This window comes from Triturus cristatus, chromosome 11 (genome assembly GCF_964204655.1).
Source record: "Triturus cristatus chromosome 11, aTriCri1.1, whole genome shotgun sequence".
Lineage (NCBI taxonomy): Eukaryota > Metazoa > Chordata > Amphibia > Caudata > Salamandridae > Triturus > Triturus cristatus.
Window position 1 is genome coordinate 616630023 of NC_140594.1, and position 22598 is coordinate 616652620.

Consider the following 22598-nt stretch of genomic DNA (forward strand, 5'->3'; position numbering starts at 1 on the left):
GAGCATTGTAAATGACCTGGAAGAGTGTAAAAGAATAACTAAAGACAAATGAGTTGGGAGCATTGTAAAGAATGGCTACCATTGGGCATTCAAAGCATGGGCATAGAACTTTCCACTGAAATGATCTAACTAACCACTACCACCTGACAGTTGCTCAAGGAGATCAGCAAACAAGCAACGGAGTACAGAGAAATCAAAAGATGGGTATAGAGACTGCACTTTGTGGTGCACAGAAAAAGGACGAAGACAAGGTCCAGTCTTGTAATGACTCTAAGCTAATCAAATGAGTGGTGCAGATCTAACATTTCAGTTTTTAAGTATCATATTATATTTTCCAGCAGTTCTTGGAAAGTGCAGGGCTTGCCTATACACCGCATATTCTTTTTCACAGTAACGCAGATAATTTCTCAGATTTCTGATCAATTCTGTGGTCTCCAAAACGGTATTTGTCGGGTGAATACAGAAGTAGATGTTCAAAAAGAGCAAGCAGGCTCTCCAAAGTATAAATATGACCTCCAAGACACTTAAGTGGGAAAAGAAATCACAGAAAAAAGAGTATTAGTTACAAGCAAAAGGTATAAGCACTGATGGCACAAACCGCAACATGGCTGAACACCTCCATGTCGGAACACACTTGGATATGGATTTTCTTGCATTTATGTAGGTCTGCACAAGTCTCCTTCCCTGAACCATTTATTTAATTCATATGGAATTTCCGAAATATGCCTCCAATCTGCTTTCCGGCAAGATATTGACATTCCTGTACCAAGTGAATGGATCCTAAACAAATGTACTTAACTTGAGTTGTCAGACGTTTCTTTAGCATTCCTTTGCTCTCCCTTCATTTCCAGAGTGAGAATCGAATTAAAGCAGACCAGGAAAAGAGCAATACTAAATGCTCCAAAGCGGTCTTGCCATTGTGAGCTCACTTTACAACCACACATGAGACTAAGATACAGACCAAACCTACCCTACACAGTTCAAGGGAAGATATTGCACTACAGTTTACAGTTGCCCAGCTTGGCGTCCCCTACAATGTAGACATTTGAACTTGTCACCAGATTGCACAAGCTTTGTGAAAGGAGTCAAGCTGCTGTCCACCAAATCTTCCTACACTATCAAGAGGATAAGATTCTGCATCCAGTGTGTGGAGAAGTTGATCGCGCCACAGTAGGTACTGCCTTGCCTCTTACGTATGATCAAGTTAGGGTAATAGTTCTCGGTAAACTATATCTGCTACTGCACCATACTGAAAAATCCAATTTTTAACAAAAGGTATTGCTCTATCAAATTTTATGATGGGTATTTTTGAGCAAATGCACAAGAATACTCTTTAGTTGTTTTCCTGGAAAGTGCCCTTATTAATAGCCATTTCTTCTGTACCTACCGTTAGTGAGATCCAAGCCCCTTGCGCTATAGAGGACTTCTTAGCATTCCTCCCTATTGGCATTGCAGATTTCTGTAGCAATCGGGATACATATCTGACCTCATTTTTCCTAACTCTTCTCCAGTGGAAATGGCTCCTCACACCATTAATTTATGTTGGTCCCAGACATATTTCTGACGGCAAAAGAGATAAGAAAAGCGAGGCAGATGTTTGCCAACTCCCGGCCAATACTCATTGGAATAGTGACTACCAGTCAGTCTATAGCTGGATTATCGTGATTACATGTTATCAAATCGAAAATTAATGCCCATCAGAAAATACTTGAAGCCAGTCCATAACAGCTAAAGCTGCCACTGCAGCTCTCTGGCAGTCAATTCATCTGTTTGTGAAGTAGTTATTCATACGTTTTGGGTTCAGAACAAATGCCGGAGTATTTTTCTGAAAGGCTGCTATTTAGTTGTTTCATTAGCTCTCTTCTCTTTGAAGCTTTCAGCCATAGGTTGGGGATCCCCTTGCTGTTCTGTTAAAAGTTCATCAACATTAATGACAGTCCCAAGAGGGAGAAGAAACATTTACTTGTAATCCTAGTTCACATCAAATTACTTTCCAATGAATTAACGTTGAACCTGCTCTCGAGGAAACTTAGTGATTCAAAGTGACTTGTTGTATTGTATCTTGTATTTGAGCTACAAAATTAACTTTTTTTTATAACCGATTTTATTGGCATTTTCAAACAACAAGGTAAACATGGCACCATTTTGATAAATATTAGACATTTCAAGACATATGCGAGTGACTTTCCCCTCCTGTGCGGCTGAAGCTTGAGCCCACCCCTGCTGTGAACGTTCAGTCCAGCGGCCCCAACCATTTGCCACATATCCGCCCATATTTGCGTGGGCATCCTCTTGCATCGTACACAGCTTTCTCTTGCATCGTACACAGCTTTCTCTTGGATGGCACACCAGTCAACCCCTTTCTGCCATGTAGTCATCGAGCGAGGTGTTGAGTTCTTCCAGACCACAGCAATGTCTCTTTTAGCTACTAGGATAGCTGTTCCCAAAAATAATTTGCCGGCCCGAGAGCCATCCAGTCCCTCCATCAGTCCAATGAGAAGGGCGAGGGAATTGAGAGGAACCTCCCACCCCATGCCACTGAGTTCCGAGACACTGACAAAAATTAACTCTTAACCAACAGCCTGAGTTGTTTCTGTGGGATATAATTGTAACCTTCAGGCCTTAGGTTCGCAGTGCAGTTTTTGAAGGAGCCTCCTTTGTTTTTGCTTTTTTAAAGAAACATTTCCTTTAATGTTTTCACTTTTAAACATGTTAGTAAAAACACACCCTGGCAGTGCCAGTTTTAGACTTTAATCGACAATTTTATCTTTTAGAATGAAAATAGCCTGGTTTATTGGCATGCATAACATGAAATATTGTTGTGTGCTGTACTAAACAACTCCCCTCATAAGCATAATTTCCTCAAACCATGTCAATTAAGTAACAGAAGGTACTCTGGGTTGTTCTATTTAAGTGGCTTTCAGCGTTTCTTGTGGTTTTTTCCAGTTGAAGAGCGTCACGTTCTTTGCCACGTGCGAATTTTTTGTTCTTGCTAAGTTAATGGGATATCTTTGTAGAACGTGTGCATGTGTACAATGTTATGCTTTTAGGTTTAAATCTCTTTATTGGAAATCACAAATGGGCCATAACAAGCCCACTATTAGCAAATCAAGTAAAGATCCTATCTCATTGTCAACTGTCTGCTTTAAAGCAGAAGGCAGTATTTCTGTAAGTAAACTAAATCCAGTATGAATCCCAACAATCTTTATATAACGTTTTGAATAAGAAATCCATTATTTTTCCTATTATGTTTTCCAAAAGAATTGTTCAGCATTGTTCTCTCTAGTTAAGCAGGTTACTGCTTAATTGTCAGTTTGTCTTCCACCATCTTTCTTGTTTTTTCTCAACAGGACAGGCTTTTACATAGTCTTTTTGACTTGGGATCAACATGTTGTATCATTTCGTCCTGTGATTGCCCTGCTCACTGTTTTGTTAAAGCAAACATTGGAAATATCTCCATGTTGAACTTGATTATTCCATTCTAACAATGACTGCCCAAACTCAAGTTCTTGGTGTCAGAATGTAACATTTAGCCTTCCCTGTCCTGTCTCTGTAAAGTAAACTAGTCCGTACTTTTATGCTATTTGAGATGTCATTTATGTTGACCTCTTGGCTCGTCCTTGATTTGCATATATTATGATGACCATTACACAATTTTTTAGGTCTCGCGCCTAGCGTTGCAGTGCGTAGCACTGCTTGCGCAGCGAGAGACCTCTTGTAGGGGGTTTGAAAACTGACCTAGGAATCGCACACGCTTGTGCGTGCACTTTTCCTTTTGGGCCACTCTATTGGCCTTTGCGTGCGTCTTTTTTATAAAGGCTGCACACAATAGGCCAAAGGCGGGCGCATTGCTCCGCCCATGGCCTATTGGTGTCTGTTACGCGCAGCAGCAGCATATGTTTCCAATTATCGTGCCCAGACACGTGCACGATAATTGGAAACATATGCTGCTGCTCGCAACCGCGCGCACACACCAGCAGCTCCCGCATCTCGTTCTGCTTGGATTTTCATCTCCCTGTGTCATTAAATGTATGCAGCGGTGCCGAGAAGTGTCGGTACTCTCACATTAAATCTAGTGCAGCAGGGCCGAAAAGTGCAGATACTCTCTCGTTAAATGTATTGTAGAGGTGCCGGCACTCTTCCGTTCAAATGACAGAAGTGTAGGTAGTCAGTACTGGACAGCACCTGCCCATTTAAAGCACTGCCTCACACACATTCTTAGTTTCAAAGGTCCATGTGTGTAGCTTCCACGTGCGCTTATTTTTCGGCACAAAAACAAAACACATTTTAAAAATAATGGCACGACTTTAAAAACCTCCCAGAAGTAGTTACTGTCTGCCAAGCTCGTGTGGGGCCGGGGAAGAACGCCGGTGTTAAGCAGATTTTTGCAAACACAGACACACACATCCTGCGCACCGCGCACCTCTCGAAGCAAAACCCTCCAGAGAGCCCGCCTGGAAATCCGTGCCCACCGCATCTCAAAGGCACTGCCCGCATGCGATGCCAGCTCCGCGGACAGGTGCTTCATTCAGAGCCTTTTGCGAATTAAAATGTAAAAGAAACGAGTGAGTCCAAACAGCCCCCAGAAAGTAATTAGTTGTTTACACCGACTTCTATTTATTTAAGAGGTTTACCGCACTTGTCACTTTACCCAACTTGCAAACATCGAACAATTCGCAACGAGTCAAGCTGGAGCCGCCTTGTTTAAACTTTTTGTTGCGATTAAAAAAAAAAAATTTAAAAAATGTGCCGCTATTCTAATTCCTGGAAACACGTATTGGGAAGTCTTTTAGTATTTTGTTCCCTTGAGTGTGGTTGAGTGAAAGGACACGTACGCTCGGAGGAGGTTGGCATTTCTAGACTGACTCTGGATTCATAGGCAGTTGGAGCAAGTGATGAAATAAATCTTACTAGTGTGTGTGCGAAGGGGAAATCCCACCTTGTTACCACTGCGTCGAGAACTTGTACTTTTGCAGCGTGAATCTTTCTGGATTCACTATGCTGTGCATTATTCCGCGATCTGGTGGTTGGGTCCGGATTCGTAGTCTTTCTTTTTCTTTTTTTTTTTGTAGCCCAGGTGGGCGTCGACGTCCCACCATTTGGTGCCCCTCTCGTGACGTCGTCGTGCTTCCTGCGGAAGTCCCACCTTTGGGGCGCCATCTTCAGATTCTTTTTTCTGCCGTTGGGTCTGGATCGTCATCGAGAAGCTCCAGAGTTTTTAAACGAAGGAAGAAGGAAAATACGCGAGTTTCATCGAAGGAGAATTTATAGAAGACTACAGAGAGGAAGGAATTACAGCCGGGACGGCGAAGAAGGAGGAGATCCTCGAAATTCTTCGACGCCCATAGGAAAATGCGCTCTCAGGGACTCTGAGCGCAATGGACAAGACACCATTTAAATTCTGCCCTAACTGCCACCACAAGTACGCGCAGAAGGACCAACATCCGGTCTGCAACCTTTGCCTGCCGATCGACCACGAGAGCAAGGACTGCAACGCCTGTTCCGCATTCACGCCGAAGACACTCCGGGTGAGAGAAAGACAGAGGAGAGCCAACTTCAACATGGAAGCCAAGGGTAAGGCCCCGTCGCTGTACGATCTGGGCCTCTCCACCGACGATGAGGACATCGCCGAAGGACCTGATGTCTTCACGGTCGCAGAGACCGATAAGAAAACGCCTGACGAGGTAAGAGACACGTCGAGTACGAAACCCCTGAAAGGGCCCCGAAAATCTGAAAGTGACTCTCGAAAAACAGAGTCAAAGTCCTCAAAAGGAACACCGGCGCCGAAAAATTCGATGACCGCGAGTGGATCCAAGGACAGAAGGCCCAGCGGATCCTTCGAGAAGGACTCCCAGGTGCCGAAGGCCGCCGAAAGACAGTGTTCGTCGAAGCAGGCCCACGAGGTGGGTAGCTCGGCGACGAAAGACAAGGCCGCGTCGACGCAAGCTCCGTCTAAGAGACCTGCGGTCGACGCCGAACACGTCTCCGAAATGGAGAAGAAAAAGAGAAGGCTCGAGGCGGAGATGGAGAGCATCCTTCAGAGGAAGAAGGAGTTCGATGAAGAAATTCAAGATCCCGACGATCCCGTCGACGGAGGCCGTCGATCGAGGAACAGGAAGAATTCAATGCCGAAGAGCTGTCGAAGGATCCGGAAGTGGAGGAAGAAGGCCCCTACTATGAGGGAGAAGATAAGGAAGAGGATCAGCAGTCGATCTACGGCTCTGCGCCGTCGACGACTCATGAGCTGGAATGGCAGGACATCGACGCCGAAAATCCCGAAGAACCCGTGGAGACTTATCCTTCGAGGCCTTCGCCGCCAGACGACATCGGGGCATACAACATGGTCGTCAAGAGCGCTGCAGCAGCTTTTGGGGTGAAATTGGACGAGGAGAAGCCGAAAGCAGATTTCCTACTCGAGACTCTGCTCCCCATCCAGACGAGGAGCCAGTTCCTCCCCATGCTCCAAGGCGTGATGAACCAAGGGAAGGAGGCGTTTAAGGACCCAGCAACATGCCGGTCCATCACGCCAAGAACGGAAAAGAAATACAAGCACTGCTCGCAGGATCCTCCTTACATCAAGGGATCGGTCACTACCGACTCCATCATTGCCTCCACGGCCAGGAGAAGAGCCAATGTGCCGGCGACCTCAGGACCACCTCCTGATAAGGAGAGCAGAAGGATGGACCTCACTGGAAGGAAGGTAGAAAGAAACGCCGCAATGCACTGGTGCATGGCAAACTTTAATGCGCTACTGAACAGGCACCAATACCAGCATTGGGATGAGATGGGGGAACTAATCAAGCATCTCCTAGAAGAGTACCGACAAAAGGCTTCCCATCTAGTGGAGGAGGGGAAGAATATCGCCAACTCGTGCATTAAGACTGCATTGGACGGGGCTGAGACTTCGAGCAGACTAATGGCCATAGGGATCACTGAAAGGAGGCAGGCCTGGCTCAGAATTTCTGGATTCAAACAAGAGGTCCAGAACAACATACTGAACACCCCTTTCAACGGTGAAACGCTGTTCGGGGCACCGGTGGACGAGAAGCTCTCCCAACTGAAGAAGGAAAATGAGACGGCAAGGTCCATGGGGGCCCTGCAATTCATTCAGAGGGATGAGAAGAGGCACCCCAGCTCGGAGACCCTACGGAAGGGGAGGAAACCAACAGGGAACGTCACACCAGGCATTCCAGCAAGGACAGCAGGGTGACAGTCACAGCCAACAGGGACAGCAGAAGCAGAACTGGCAGTACCAGCCTCGAGGCCAGTCCTTTCGCGGGAGGGGAAACGGACGTGGCCAAAGAAGAAGAGGGGGAGACCAACCCTCATCTAAGTGACTTCGCACACAAGGAGACGCTCACCCCCAGCATACCCCGAGGGGTGAAGCGCAAAATAAGCACAGTGAGGGGTTTACACAAAACAAGCGCCTACGAGCATACAACACCGGTAGGTGGAAGACTGGGGCTTTACCTTCAACAATGGCAACAAATAACCTCAGACAGATGGATACTCAACGTCATACAGCACGGATACTGCATAGAGTTACAGAAAAGGCCTCCAAACAAGAAACCAAAGAGAAGACGGCGCTCGGGTCAAGAGCTTGCTCAACTCAGAGAGGAGACACTACAACTACTAAAAAAGGGGGCCATAGAACCAGTGCCCTGCAGAGAGAGGAACAAGGGAGTGTACTCAAACTACTTCCTGGTACCAAAGGTGGACGAATCACTAAGACCCATCCTGGACCTACGATTCCTAAACCAATTCATAGAGGCTCAAAAATTCAAAATGACATCACTACAAGAAGTACTACCTCAAATACGAGGTGGAGACTTCATGTCCACCGTGGATCTCAAAGATGCCTACATGCACATCCCAATGACCAGACGACACAAAAACCTATTAAGGTTCAACATCAATCAGGACCATTACCAATTCACAACCCTGGCATTCGGTCTGAAGTCCGCCCCAAGGGTTTTCACAAAATGCCTTGCAGCAGTAGCAGCGTACCTACGAAGGGAAGGGATTCATGTGTATCCTTACCTAGAAGACTGGCTAATCAAGGCAAGCACTCACGACAAGTGCGAGGAACACGCAAAGCGGGTGACAAGAACACTAACAAACCTGGGGTTCTCGATACACTGGGGGAAGTCATCAATGGAACCGGAACAGGTAAAGATCTTCCTGGGGGCAAAGATCAACACCATAGACAGAACGGTCATGCCCAGCCACAGAAGAACAATAGCCCTGCTGAAGGAGACAAGTCTCTACCAGAAGGGGCGAGCTCTGACAGTGAGAACAGTGAGCAAGATCATGGGAATGATGGCGTCATGCATCCACCTAGTCCCCAATGTGTGCCTTCACATGAGACCATTCCAAGAATGGCTGCAACAGCAATGGTCACAAGCAAGCGGGAGTTGGGAAGATCTAGTGGTTGTTACGCACGCAGTGCAGGAGGAGATAGCATGGTGGAACAGGGAGAACATAACTACAGGAAAGTCCTTGATACCACCAAACCCAACTGTGGCCATCACCACGGACGCATCACAAATAGGATGGGGAGCACACATGGACAAGCTCAGAGTGAGGGGTCTGTGGACTCCGGCAGATGCGGTCAGACACATCAATTACCTGGAATTGAAGACTGTCCTGCTAGCTCTGAAGGCCTTCCAGAAGCAGCTATACAACCAGAGAGTGTTGATACAGACGGACAAACTACAACCATGTTCTACATCGACAAGCAGGGAGGGACACAATCGTTCCCCCTTTCCACTCTGGCACAGGAGATTTGGAGATGGGCCATCCCACTCAAGATGGACCTGCTGGCCATACACCTACCAGGGAAGGAGAATGTGGAGGCAGACTGGCTAAGCAGGCAAACCTCGGCATCCCACGAGTGGGAGCTCGACGGACAGGAAACGCAGAGGCTATTCCAAAGGTGGGGAACACCGACAATAGACCTGTTTGCAACACGCCAGAATGCAAAATGCCGAAACTTTGCATCCAGACAACCAGAACAGCAATCCCAGGGGAATGCCCTATGGATAAGTTGGTCAAAGACATTTGCCTACGCTTTTCCGCCGATACCACTGTTACACAGGGTGCTCGACAAGTGCAGGACAAGCAACATGACACTGATCCTAGTGGCACCACAGTGGGCAAGACAGACCTGGTTCTCACAAATTGTGGAAATGGCACAAGGCACTCCTCACAAATTCGCAAAAAGAAAGGACCTGCTCTCCATGCAGAACGGAGAGGTGCTACATCCAGAGCCAGAGAGCCTCAGCCTGGCGGCATGGCTCCTGAAGACTTAGAGTTTGCGCGCCTTAACCTACCTCCAAGCACTATGCGAGTGCTGCGGGAGGCAAGAAGACCAATAACATGCAAATGCTATGGGGAGAAATTGAAAAGGTTTGCGCTTATGGTGCAGCAAAAGGAAACTACAGGATAAATTGACAAGAGAGTCAACTGTGCTTAGATACCTCACACACCTACTGAAAAGTAATCTATGCTCGTCCTCCCTAAGGGTACACCTAGCGGCGATCGTAGCTTACACATGAGGGGAGACAGGAGGAAGGTTCTTTACGTCACAAGTAGTAAAGAGATTCCTGGAAGGGGCGAAAAGAATTGCGCCACCAAAGAGGATGCCCCCGCCGGCATGGAACCTCAACGTGGTCCTAACGGAACTTATGAAGGCGCCGTTTGAGCCCATCCACAAGGCCTCACTGCAAATGCTGACAATAAAAACAGCCTTCCTCGTAGCGATAACCTCGCTGCGCAGGGTGAGCGAGCTGCAAGCACTGACGCTGCAAGAGCCCTACATCCAGATACACAAAGATAGGGTGGTATTGAGAACGGACCCGCACTTCATGCCTAAGGTGGTGTCGTCATTCCATATGAACCAGACAATTCAAATACCGAGTTTCTTTCAAAACCCAACAACAAGCGCAGAAAAGGCACTGCACACTCTAGACGCTAGAAGGGCGGTGATGCACTACATTGAGAGGACCAAGGAGCACAGGAAAACCAAACAGTTCTTTGTGTACTTTGCAACTAGTTTCCTGGGTAGACCAGTGTCAAAAGGCACCATCGCACGATGATTCGCACTAACAATACAATTCTGCCACAAACAGGCAGGGCAGGAGCTATCGGAGGGGCCACAGGCCCACTCCACAAGGAAGAAGGGAGCAACTATTGCCTTTCTGGCAAATACGCCCATTCAAGACATATACCTGGCGGCAACATGGGCTTCAGTGCACACGTTCACTAAGCACTACTGCGTGGACATACAGATGAACAAGGAAGCACAAGTAGGACAGAAGGGTGCTTCAACATATTTTCAACGACCAACGCTCATCTACCACCCAGCCGCCACAAAGATAACAAACCGCTACAAAGTCTATGCACAGCATAGTGAATGCAGAAAGATTCACGCTGCAAAACGAATAGTTTCTTACCTGTCGGTGTAGTTTTGCAGCTTGAAGATCTTTCTGGATTCACTAGCGAACCCACCCACCTCCGCCAGGAAGATGAGACTGGAGAAAGAGGTGGAAGGACAAGGAATAACAGAACAAACAAAATACTAAAAGGAAAATTGAAAAGGAAATTAATAGAACGCCTAGAGTTAAAAAAAAAAAAAAGAGAGAAGAGGAAAAAAGAACCCGAAGATGGCGCCCCAAAGGTGGGACTTCCGCAGGAAGCACGACTACGTCACGAGAGGGGCACCAAATGGTGGGGCGTCGACGCCGACCTGGGCTACAAAAAATTAAAAAAAAGAAAGAAAGACTACGAATCCGGACCCAACCACCAGATCGCGGAATAATGCACAGCATAGTGAATCCAGAAAGATTTTCAAGCTGCAAAACTACACCGACAGGTAAGAAACTATTCGATAGCACATATTCTTCACTGCATCATACTATACGTCAGTACAGTGACACTGTACCCTGAGTCTGCTTACGTGGCTGTATTTACGACTAGCAGGGGAGAGGATGTGGCCTAACGGCAAGGACGGTCGACCTCCAATCTGGAGAACTGGATTAGAGTCTCGGCAATGATGCTGAACATCCTCTGATTCTGGGCAAATTACTTAATCTCCCCGTGCCTAACAAAAATAAATGTGTCCTTGTGTAACGCATCTGGTGCTTATGTAAAGCGCTCCGATACCTTCCGGTCAAGTTTGCTCTATATAACACTCAAGAAAAAAAATGCGCCTTATAACTTGTCATGGCCCACCTACACATTCAATAAATGGGGTGTGTATATATATATATATATTTGTTTTTTGTCGTCATATTACTTGTTTAAGTGCTTCAATTGCAGAAACACTGTGGTATAAATCCCGTATTTCACAGGGCCCGTGAACAAGGGCACGTATTTCCAAGGCCTGGCCTCGCATTCAACAGTGGCAATAAATAATAGATATATGGTTTCATATTACATGTTTAAGAGCTTTAATTGCAGAAACACTGTGGTATAAACCCCGTATTTCACAGGACCCATAAACAATGGGACATATTTCACAGGTCCCTGTATAATCTGGAAACTATTTAATTGGGGCCTTTGAAATATGGGGGTTAATCATCATAATGAAAGCACCAGGCCGCTGCTTCAACATTGCGCACTGTTTAATCGACATTCTATCCATGAAAGGTAAGCAAAGCCTGGGCAGTCTAATTCCAACCGGTGCCTCGTGTCAGCAGCACCTTGCAAAGTACAGCCTCAGCAATCTAAAGGGTGCTTTTCCTTAACTACATCCTTACATATTTTCTTAAACAGTATAGCCCAGTATTTCACGTAATGATTTCAATAAACATTTTACCGTTTGAAAAAAATGAAGAATATTGAAGCCACTAACGCAAAAAAAAAGCGGCATATCCCATATTTATTGTGTAACATGTTAGATTGGATCTTGGTAACTTTACAATCCACTTGACGTCGGCCTCCTGGTTTATGATATGGCCCAGAACGCTCAGCGGCTCTGCGGGACCGTATTACATGCTTACATCTTATGCATCTTCTCCCATTCTTTATCTGCAGTTGTACCGGGTGTAAAGTGCTATTTTTTCCCATTTTTGAGTGCGGAGGGACCGTTCATCAACAGAATTTAAGCCTCCAGTGATTAATGATTTCTCTCTCCTACCTTAAAAATGGTAAAATAACACGCTTACTGCACCCGGCTGCTACCTCTGCATGTATGGCCATGCTGCCGTGTGTTAGTTCTAAATAGGTGCATGCACAACACCAGAACACAAGTGCTGACATCTGTTCACTGCGATGTAATTATAGAAAACAGACTTCACGACTATTTGCGGGAAAGTTATTGTAACATGCATTCTATGCAGTAAGAAAACTTTTTTTTGCCATGACAGTTTCTCTGCTCTTTGATAACATCGTAGGATAGGATCTTTGCCTTGTACGAATAAGTGTGTGAATATTATTAAACCTATTTTACATAATTTTGTCACTGGGCCACATTTCACCGATATGGGGGCGCTCTCTATCTGTATATCTATCTCCTTATCTGTATTTCTGTCTCTGTCTTTCTCTACATCGAACATGCTGTTGAACACATGTACTATAAAACCTACACTCATCCACATACCTATGAAGTGTAAAAGTCAAATTCTAAGTTATTACCATAATACAGCCTAACTATTGCCATAAGGCACTGCTTATTGGATCAGCGGCTGCAACTTACAAATCATAACCCTATTACTGCTTGCAGGGGCTATTTAAGAAATTTGCATTTCGTTGGATAGATTTAACCATTTGTGCACTGATTCTGGTTGAACACATTTGCTTATAACTGCCACTCATGAAAGAAATAGCATGGCATAAACCACAGAGGCTGACCAGCAGAGTAAAGTGTTTTTATGGCCATTATTGTGGGACCAGTGACTCGGATACCCATTGTCTCTTGGGAGGCAGAGCCTTCTCCGCACTTAAAACATGCATTTGCAATGCAGTAGGTCTTGCATTTACGCGAGTATAAGCTATTGCCATTGTAAATGACAATGCCTTTTTTTATGTTTTAAAAACAAAAATAAAAGGCATTATTTGCCATGTCAATAGCACAAACTCGCGTAAATGCGAGACCTATTGCATTGCAAATGCTTGTCTAACATGTCCCCCCCCTTCAAATATCTCGACCTGGGATGTTTGTGTTGGCGGGCAGTAACGTGCAGCAGTGAGCATCTATTCTTTTTTCATATCCCTGCTCTTCCTTTAGTCTGTCTCGTGTGTCTGTATTGCATTAGTTATTGACCAATGCCCACAACTGGTGCCTGTGTACACCCTTCTCAGGTTTGTTGTTCTCAACTGTCTTTGGTTCCCATCCTCTGTTTGCATCTACCTGGACCTGTCACCATTTCATGCTTCCCATGCCTGGTTATAGCCATCCTATGCATTTGTAGCTCTTTGATCTGTTTTGCCTCATCCTTTACTTCAGGCTTCGCTTTGCCGAGCTGAGATACCTGCGCCCCGGACCCAGTCCCTGTGTTGAGAAGGTGGTGGTTTTTCTGCCAGATGTTTGGTCTTGTGTGCCATCTCTAGTAGAGTGGGAAGCCCTCACTCAACCAAAACCTACCGACTTGGAGTTGCAGCCGCCTCTCCCTAAATCCCCAGCGGTTCAGCCACCCCTGCCTCCATCCCCCCCACCCAACGAAGATGAACCTGTGAAAGTAAGTTATAATTATAGTCTTCATCCCATCACTGAACCGTGTCTGATTATTGTGTGATTTCTATGTGGTTATGAAGTTTTGTCTGATATTTTATATTTGATTTTTATAGCTGGGAAAAGCGGCACAGGAGTCAGTCAATCCTAGCCCCCCTGTGGAGCCGGCTATCATCATCCACTCGACGCGCACCTTCAAATGTACTACAGTGTCTCTGTACGCCATGTCAGAATTCCGCAAGCAGAAAGAGAAGCTGTCCTTTGAGGTACCAGCAGTTACTATAGAGCTGAGCCCTTGTGGGAGGGAACTTTTGGGCAAGGAAGGAAACTGGGAGCGCAAGACTGTAGTTTAAAGAAGAAGCTTTCTGCGATCATTCTTTGCACCCTCCCATTGTTTCTCTGGCTTTGCATCAAACAGAAGGTGCTCTTCGAGTGCCCTCATATAGAGATCACAAGCTTGTGCGGCTCCCTCTGAGAATTGCTCTAGATAATTTTTTTTAAAGCTGTCGCGGGACTGCCCTGACAGCATGAACTTAGAATGTTAAGTGTTACGGCAACCACGCTTTTTTATGGGACATGGTATTTAAAGCTAATTGTCTGAAGTATTGAAAGAAAGCCCACTGCTCTTTTAAGGATTATGCCATGATGCAGGACCACATCCTAAGACGTCTTCCCCATCTCAGGATATATTAGAGTTTTTAAGTGGTTCTCAATAGAGCTATTTACATTAGAAAAGAAATCAAAGAAGTGGCACCAGTTCATAGTTTGTTTCCTGCCTTTGACATGATGTATAGAGAATGCCACTATTTGTTTTCATACTAGCAAGAATCTGGCTAGACAGTTGCGGTTAGTATGTAGAAGCATTACAGATCTATTTGGTAGTTAGTGGTAGATTAAGGTGGTTTGTGGGTACCCGGTAGGTATGCACAGATTTGTGATCAAATCAAATTTTAAACTTATCACATAGTTGCGTTTGTGGGATACCAAGGGTGATTTTGGAAGTTTGGATTATAGCTTTTAACACACGGGTGTTGCCCCAATGAGTTATCTTAACAAGACGATAGCTTGACAGAAGTGAATTTTAGCTGCGCGGTGACTCATGTAAACACTACAGTGAGAATTTAGGTCGTTTTGATGTTGTGGGCACTTTTCTTATGTCGAACATTACAGCCAAAGGGGTATAAGGCCAGTTGAAATTAACGGTTTGGTTTTCCTTGGAAACTGGATTGTTTTTAAGCTGATTGAACAGGTTTTCTGATGGCGAACACCAGGCTTGTTATGTGTGAAACAAATAAAATGCAGCAAGTTACTGATTGTAAGACTTCTATTGAAAAATGTTTTCTAAACCCACAGATTCAAAGATCAAACTTGTTCTCTCTCTGGGGGTCGCTATTGAAATCCTAATCACTGAATAGTCAGGACCACGTGCAGGGATCCGGGAGCACTTCTTTACAATATATCTTTTTAAGTGCTGATATTTTTCCTTCTTCAATAAGGACTGGATAATCACTTGCGTTATTAAACCTTTTGCAGGCTATACTGACCAATTGCTTTAAATTGCATTAAAAAAAGGGTTAATATACAATTTTAGAAAACTGAAAAAAATTACTGGAATTATTTGTCCTTACAAATCTCATTCACTAACCTTTGTTAAAAGAAAATGATGAAGGAAGAGGACAGTGTACACTTACAGGCTGCAACTCTGCAGACATGAAAAGAGTCTGTTCCTTTTAAGGGCTCACGACTTACCAGTATTCCATCATGCCTACTAGGTGGCAGTCACTCAGTTCTTTTTTTCCGGCTCCTGGTGACATGATCTTGGAGCACTGATCTCGACCTTTTTGGCTTTTTTCTTCAAGAATTTCTCTCGAAATTTTTGTCAACACCTTTATCCAACAGATTTCAACATTTCTAGGATTTTCCGTCATCTTCTGACAGGAAAATAATTTTTCTTGTCAAATAAAATGCCATCTTTATTTGACAAATGCTCTACCAGTGGCAGAAAGAAGGCCAAACCAGTTTTGCAGCGCGAATCTTTCTGGATTCACTATGCTGTGCATTATTCCGCCATCTTGTGGTTGGGTCCGGAATTGTACTTTCTTTTTTTTTTTTTTTTTTTTTTTGTGGCCCAGGTGGGCTTCGACATACCACCATTTGGTGTCCTTCATGACGTCGACGCGCATCCTCCGGAAGCTCCAACCTTTGGTCGCCATCTTCAGATTCTTTTTTCCGCGGTTGGGTCTGGATCGTCACCGAAGAGGTCCAGAGTTTTGGAGAAAGAATAGACGAAAATTGGAAAAATCAACGAAATGACAGTTTTTCATCACACCTGACTATAGGTCAGGTAACCAGGACTACAAAGGAGAAGAATTTTCTCACAAGATCTCGACTTAACCGGAGAATGTGCACACAAGGGGCTCCCTGAGCGCACAAATAGACAAAACACTTTTCTTCAAGTTTTGCAAAAATTGCCACCACAAATACACCCAGAAGGACCAGCATCCAGTCGGCAACCTCTGCCTGCCACTCGACCACAACAGCGAGGACTGCAACGCGTGCTCGGCGTTCACACCCCAGACCCTCAGAGTAAGAGAGAGGCAGAGAAGGGCGAACCACACCATGCAGGGGCCACCTCCATCGCTCCGAGACTTGGGCCTCTCCAGTGGAGAGGAGGACCACATCGACGAAGGACCGGATGATTGCACTGTCGTCGAAGTCCAAAAGCAAACGTCGAAGGAGGTAAGAGCTGTCGACCCCAAAACACTCAACCGACACTCCTAAGAGTGAAACAAAGTCCTCAAAGGGAGCATTGCCGTCAAAGCACTCGGCGAAAGCAACAGCACCCAGGGACAAACAGCCCAGCGGATCCTTCGAAAAGGACTCCCAGACTACGAAGACCCATGGAAAACCTAGGTCGTCGAAGGAAGCCCCCGAAAAGGACTCCTTGACGCAGAGAAAAGGGTCAACAAAAACTTCAACCTCGAAGCAAAGCGCTCAAACTCTTGACGCCGAACAAGCTGTCGAGATGGATAGGAAGAAAAGGGGGCTTGAGGCCGAAATGGCGAGCATCCTGCAGCGGAAAAAGGACTTCGACGAAGAGATGAGCCAGAACACCATTCCGCCCAAACCAGAGGTCGAAAAGGGCGACGAAGACCCTGAACCGCCGAAAACGCCTGACCCGGTCGGAGAACAGGAGGAAGAAGCCCTGTATTACTTTGAGGGAGAAGGCGAGGAGGAGCAGCAAAACTACCAGGACTCGACGTCCTCGGAGGCGCAAGACTTAGAGTGGCATGAGCTCGACGCCGAAATACCGGAAGGAGGAGTAGACACATACCCTTCGAGGCCTTCACCACCAGCCAATATAGGGATCTATAATATGGTGGTCAAGAATGCTGCAGAGACATATGGAGGGAATTTGGAGGAGGAGAAGCCCAAGACTTGTTTTCTCCTGGAGATTCTTTTGCCTACACAAACAAGGAGTCAATTCCTGTCCATGCTCCCTAGTGTGCTGAACCACGGCAGAGAGGCTTTCAGGGAGCCAGCTGTATGTAAATCAGTGACCCCGAGAACAAAAAGGAAGTACAAGCACTCCTCAAAGGACCCTGCATACATTCAAGGATCAGTGCCAGCTGATTCAATAATTACTGCAACAGCTAGGAAAAGGGCCAATGTGCCCACAAATGCCGAACCACCTCCTGACAAGGAGAGTAGAAGAATGGAACCCATGGGGAGAAAAGTAGAACGGAGTGCGGCGAATCAGTGGTGCATCGCCAACTCAAACGCCCTAATCAACAGACCTGCATAGCAGCACTGGGAGGAAGTGGGGCAGCTCCTTAAGCAGCTAACCGATCAGTACCAGCAGAGGGCAGTCCACCTTGTAGAGGAAGGGAAAAACATGGCAAACACATGTTTAAAGTCGTCCTTGGACGCGGCGGAAACGTCCAGCAGGCAGATGATGATTGGGGTGACAGAGAAGGCACGCATGACTTAGGATTTCAATGGAGGTTCCCCTGAGAGAGAACTAGGATTACAGGTAAGAAACCATTCCTCTTCATTTATTTTATTTTATTGCATTTATATAGTGTGTTTGCCACAATAACTGATTCAAAGGTACAAAAAGTGTTTTGAAATATATGTTAGGAAACAAGAAATGTTGATTAATGTAAGAACGAATGTATAGTAACTGAGTCCAGTGTTTGAATACTAGAAAAAGGAAGAGCTGAAATGTGATTGTACACCTGGTAGTTGTGGGGAGAAGAACATAAACTCAAAAGCAGGGAAGAGCTCATGGCCAGGGACTTGCAAAGACACACGAGATAAAAGCAAGGTTTGAATCGTTTGGGATTGTTGGACATGAACAAGTAAGGGAGTTGGGGCGATCAAGAGAATGGGTGTAAAGTAGAAGAAAGAAGAGTAATAGTTCAGGCAAGAAATAACATTTGATGATCATTTTAGTAAAGGTGAAGGATAAAGTTGGCAGCACTTGAAGAAATTATGGAGCATGGCTGGTATCTGTTCCAGCATTCTGAGGTCACTTGCTATACAAACTGTCACAATGGTAAGGGTATAAAGGCACGGGGAGGGCATGGACAGTGAATATTGTTTTTATTTTGAGCTGAGGTCCGGTATTCTTTGCTTAATGCATTGCGTTGTCTTTTTGTGTGAGAGCATGCAGTTTTTAAGTTCATTCATGATTAAACTGAAAGCTGGTGCATGCCTGTTAGGACAGCGTTGGCTGGATGTGAATATGGTATCTTGATTATGAATTTTCTGCAGTTTATTGGATGCTTGTGAGAATAGTTTGTTTTTTGCATTTTGGTGTGCCGTTTTTCCCTTCCTCCAGGGACACTACTACCTATTTTTCTCATTGCATGCTTGTGAGAATAGCCCTGTTTTGTTTGATCTTGTGCTTTTGTTCTGCTTTGTGAGACGTCCTGCCTTTCAACATAGTGTCTGTTTGGAGCATCTCATTCTAGAATGTGTGTGTGTGTATATATATATATATATATATATATATATCACTGTTATATAGTGCAGGTAAAGTGGAACTTTTATAGTTCTTTAGGTGAGGTTAAGGAGTCTGATATGTGAAATTATTCAGAGGATAATTCATGATATGATAGAGTAAAGGTTTAGGGGTGACATGCGGTGGTAATATGGTTTGATTTACCGGGTTCATTTTTGTATTGTATCCTGGGAAGTGTGAGTTGTTTGCCAAAGTCGCAAGGTTTTCACTATCTTTGTTATTTGTTTTGCTGTTGAAGCAAGCTTGCATTACTTCCAAATGTATGGTACCTGTTTTGTAAGAATAGTCTAGCGACTGATTTTTTTTTTTTTTTTAAGTAACTCTTATGCGCGTCAGATGAGCTAACACTCTTGCTCGTCAGTACGCTTGTTCTCTGTGAGAAGATTGTATTGCTGATGCCTGTATTGCATTTGTCTGAGTGGGCAACTTCCACGTTTGCTGTCTGTGCTTGTCCAGTCTATGAGAAAAGATGAGTTCCTGTAGTTTATTCAGTGTTTCTGCCAGGGTTGTAGCTGCTAATTGATTGCATGAAGATAGTAGGCTTCCAGTATTTCAAAGCCTCTGGTGTGCCCAAAAGCAAACCTGCATTATTGCAAGTCAGTTCTAGGATTTGCCCTGAATTCTTTTGCGATTTCACACATCCATCCCCATGGTTCAAAAAAATGTACTGAGCCTTCACTCTCCATTCATATTGACCTTCTTTTTCTTAGTCTTCTCTGCTGGCGGAGCTGTTCCAGGAGATGCTGCAGCGAGATTTTGGATACAGGATCTATCGTGGCCTGCTCAGCCTGCCGGAGGTGCCAGAACCAGGTGATGCGGAGGGAAAAAAGAATGTAGAACCAGAGAAGACAGCAGAGAGTGGGAAGGAAGTAGAAATCGAGAACCAGGAGGTGTTACAGGAGTCACAGAATATGGCAGAGAATGCAGGTGATCTCAAGTCTTTGCAGGTGAGAACAGTGGAATCTTCACTGCTCCTCTATTTGTGGCTGTGCTATTTGCTATAGGCCTCGGCAAGTGAGGCCACCGTTTGACATGAGTGAAAAGTGAGACCCTCTGAAGTGCTTTCTTTGCCTGAAGGTAAACTATTCCATCACCCAAATAATGGTTTTGGTTAGTGCACCCCTGTCTTATAGTATGAGCCCGCCCATTCATAGTAACCATGCGATTGGGGACCTCTCAATGGCTTTGGATCCATTTCTGCTTCTGTTATTTGCAGACAGTGCTATCCCCTACAAACCTGTGGAAGTGAACCTTCTATACCTGCTCTTGTTTTGAGTAGGCACAAATTCGTGATTGGCTTCCTAACCCTGTTTTTACGTTTGATTAGTTTTGACTTTACTGCCGCAGCTTCCTGCATCAATATTCTATATCCTTTTGGAGATGTAAGAAAGTGGACTTGAGTACACTGCACAAATGCTGCTTTGCTTTTCTGTTTAATGACATGTTTTATAAATGTTTTAACCCTTAACTAGAGGACAACATAGCGTCGACAATAAAAATCAATCACAGAAAAGAGACTATCCTAAAATTTCATATCCTGTCTTGAATAATAACATGTTTGAGGCATATGAGCTGCAGATTATACACTGTGCATAGATCGCCATCTGGTGTTGGGCCCGGATGTTTGCAGTTTGTTTTTCTTCTTGGACAGTCTTTGGAAGTCACGAGTTCGGTGACTCCTCCTTCGGTCCGTACTGCGCATGGGCTTCGGCTCCATCCTCAGATTGTTTTTTTCCGCCATCGGGCTCGGATGTAATACTTCGTGCTCCGGCTTCGAACGTTTCCAGTTCGACCTTCGACGAAAAATCCTCGTCCATCGAGATTCTTAGACGAAATCGACTTCTTCATCTCTCTCTTCTGCACTTCTTCGATTCCAGGCAGCGGCCTTCGGGCCTATCTCGACTCCGGTCTCGGCCGATGGAAAGGACTCCCTTCAAGAAGTGCCCAAAATGTGGGTCTAAATTTTCCCACACCGACCTCCATCAGGTGTGCAACCTCTCCCGAACACGAGGCCCGAGACTGCCCCGCCTGCAAGTCTTTTAGTTCGAAAAAGACTATTCGGGATCGACGAGCTCGACGCACCATGGCGCACTCATCGACCTCGGCTCCACCTTACATCTTCGGAGAAGACACCGGAGCTTCGGGACAGCAGCACACCGAGCTGGAGGACGACGACGTCGGCGCTTCCGAGGCCGACGACTCCGACGTGGAGGAGATCACACCGGCGCAGAGGGTCGTGAGTACTCTACCCCCTCCCACTCCCGCGCCCATACCGAAAGAGACTCCGGTTACCCCTTCGCCTCCGGGCCTAGGGAAAACCAAGCATACTGCTTCCATCACCCCACCTTCGGGCCCGGTGAAAAAGCATCACAAGTCTCCTGGCGGCTCGGGCCCGAGCCAGCCTCCTAGCGGCGCCGAAAAACATTCTTCGGCACCGAAGAAAACAAGCTCCGTTCCGAAGCCATCGGTGTCGAAACCTGGCCTCTCGGTGCCGACCAAACACAAATCCCTCGGCACCGACGCTTCCGTGTCGAAGCCTGCCGAGAAAGCATGGCGCGGATAAACCGGCGAAGCCTTCGGTTCCGAAAACATCGGCACCGATGGAGGAATCGGTGCCGGAGGAGCTTTTCACACCGGATCCTCTTCAAAAGACTTTAACAAAGGATCCAAGGACTGGACATTTAATTTTGTCTTCCAAGAAAAGACTTTTGGACAAGCCAACTCCTCCACCACCAAAACGGAAGGACTCTGCCACATCCCCGTTCAGAGTACCCTCCCCACCACCTCCACCTCCTCCTCTTCCTCCTCCTCCCCCTCCTCCTCCTCCTCCTCCATCTCCGCCCCCACCTTCTCCACCCTTGCCTCATCGGTCTCCAACCCCGTCTCCAGACCCTGATGACCACGGAGATCCCTTCTATGATCCCACAGATGCCCCGCAGGACCCCACTACTCCGGGAACACCTGACCCATGGGAGGATTACCACAATCCCGATGTCCCAGATGTGCCTCAGGATGATCTCTATCCATCCAGGCCGTCTCCACCAGAGGACTCCCTGGGGTTCCACCACCTCTTACAACGGGCGGCACATTATCATGGGGTGGAGTTACACAGTGATCCAGTTGAGGAAGACTTCCTACTTGACACATTTGACATAGCAGATAAATCCACCGCTATATTACCAATGCTAAAAGGGGTGACCAAGCATGCCACAGAGGTTTTCAAAGACCCCGTCAGAGCTAGGGTCTTAAACCCCAGAATAGAAAAGAAGTACAAAGCCGCCCCCACGGACCATGCCTATATTAAAGGACCTGCGCCCCTAGACTCATTAGTGGTTTCCACAGCTAGGAAGCGCTCCAACTCTGTCATCTGGTGAGGCTCCACCACCTGATAAGGAGTCCAAGCTCTTAGATGCGTCAGGCAAACGCACTACCTCGCAAGCTGCCAATATGTGGCGCATCGCCAACACGCAGGCGCTGCTGGCGAGGTACGATAGAGCGCACTATGATGAGCTGGAGGCTCTCATGCAGCATCTCCCAGAGAAATATAAGACTAAGGCTCATGAACTCATACAAGAGGGAAAGATTATTACCAACACCTCTATTAAATGTGCACTTGACATGGCGTCCAGGGCTATAAACACCAGTGTTCTGCTTCGCCGTCACGCCTGGCTCAGGATCTCAGGCTTTAAACCAGAGGTCCAAGCAACTGTATTGAACCACCCTTTTGACCAACAATACTTATTTGGCCCAAAAGTAGGCGAAGCCCTGGAAAAAATGAAGAAGGATACAGATATGGCGAAGTCTATGGGAGCCCTGCAATCCCAAACCCCTAGACGCTCCTTTCGCCGTTCCTCCTTTCGAGGCTCTGGCAGAGGTTACTCTTCCGATAACGCCTCCACG

At 46.1% G+C, this 22598-nt stretch overlaps 1 protein-coding gene across 2 annotated transcripts in view; it reads left to right on the forward strand.

Moving 5' to 3' along the window:
• Positions 1-22598, forward strand: part of CCAR2 (cell cycle and apoptosis regulator 2) — a 348118-nt gene that overhangs the window by 177527 nt on the left and 147993 nt on the right. For both annotated transcript variants that reach the window (XM_085633999.1, XM_085634000.1), the window contains 3 exons: positions 13448-13679; positions 13789-13938; positions 19409-19645. In XM_085633999.1, coding sequence (XP_085490125.1) covers positions 13448-13679; positions 13789-13938; positions 19409-19645 — 619 coding nt within the window. The remainder of the gene's footprint in view (positions 1-13447; positions 13680-13788; positions 13939-19408; positions 19646-22598) is intronic.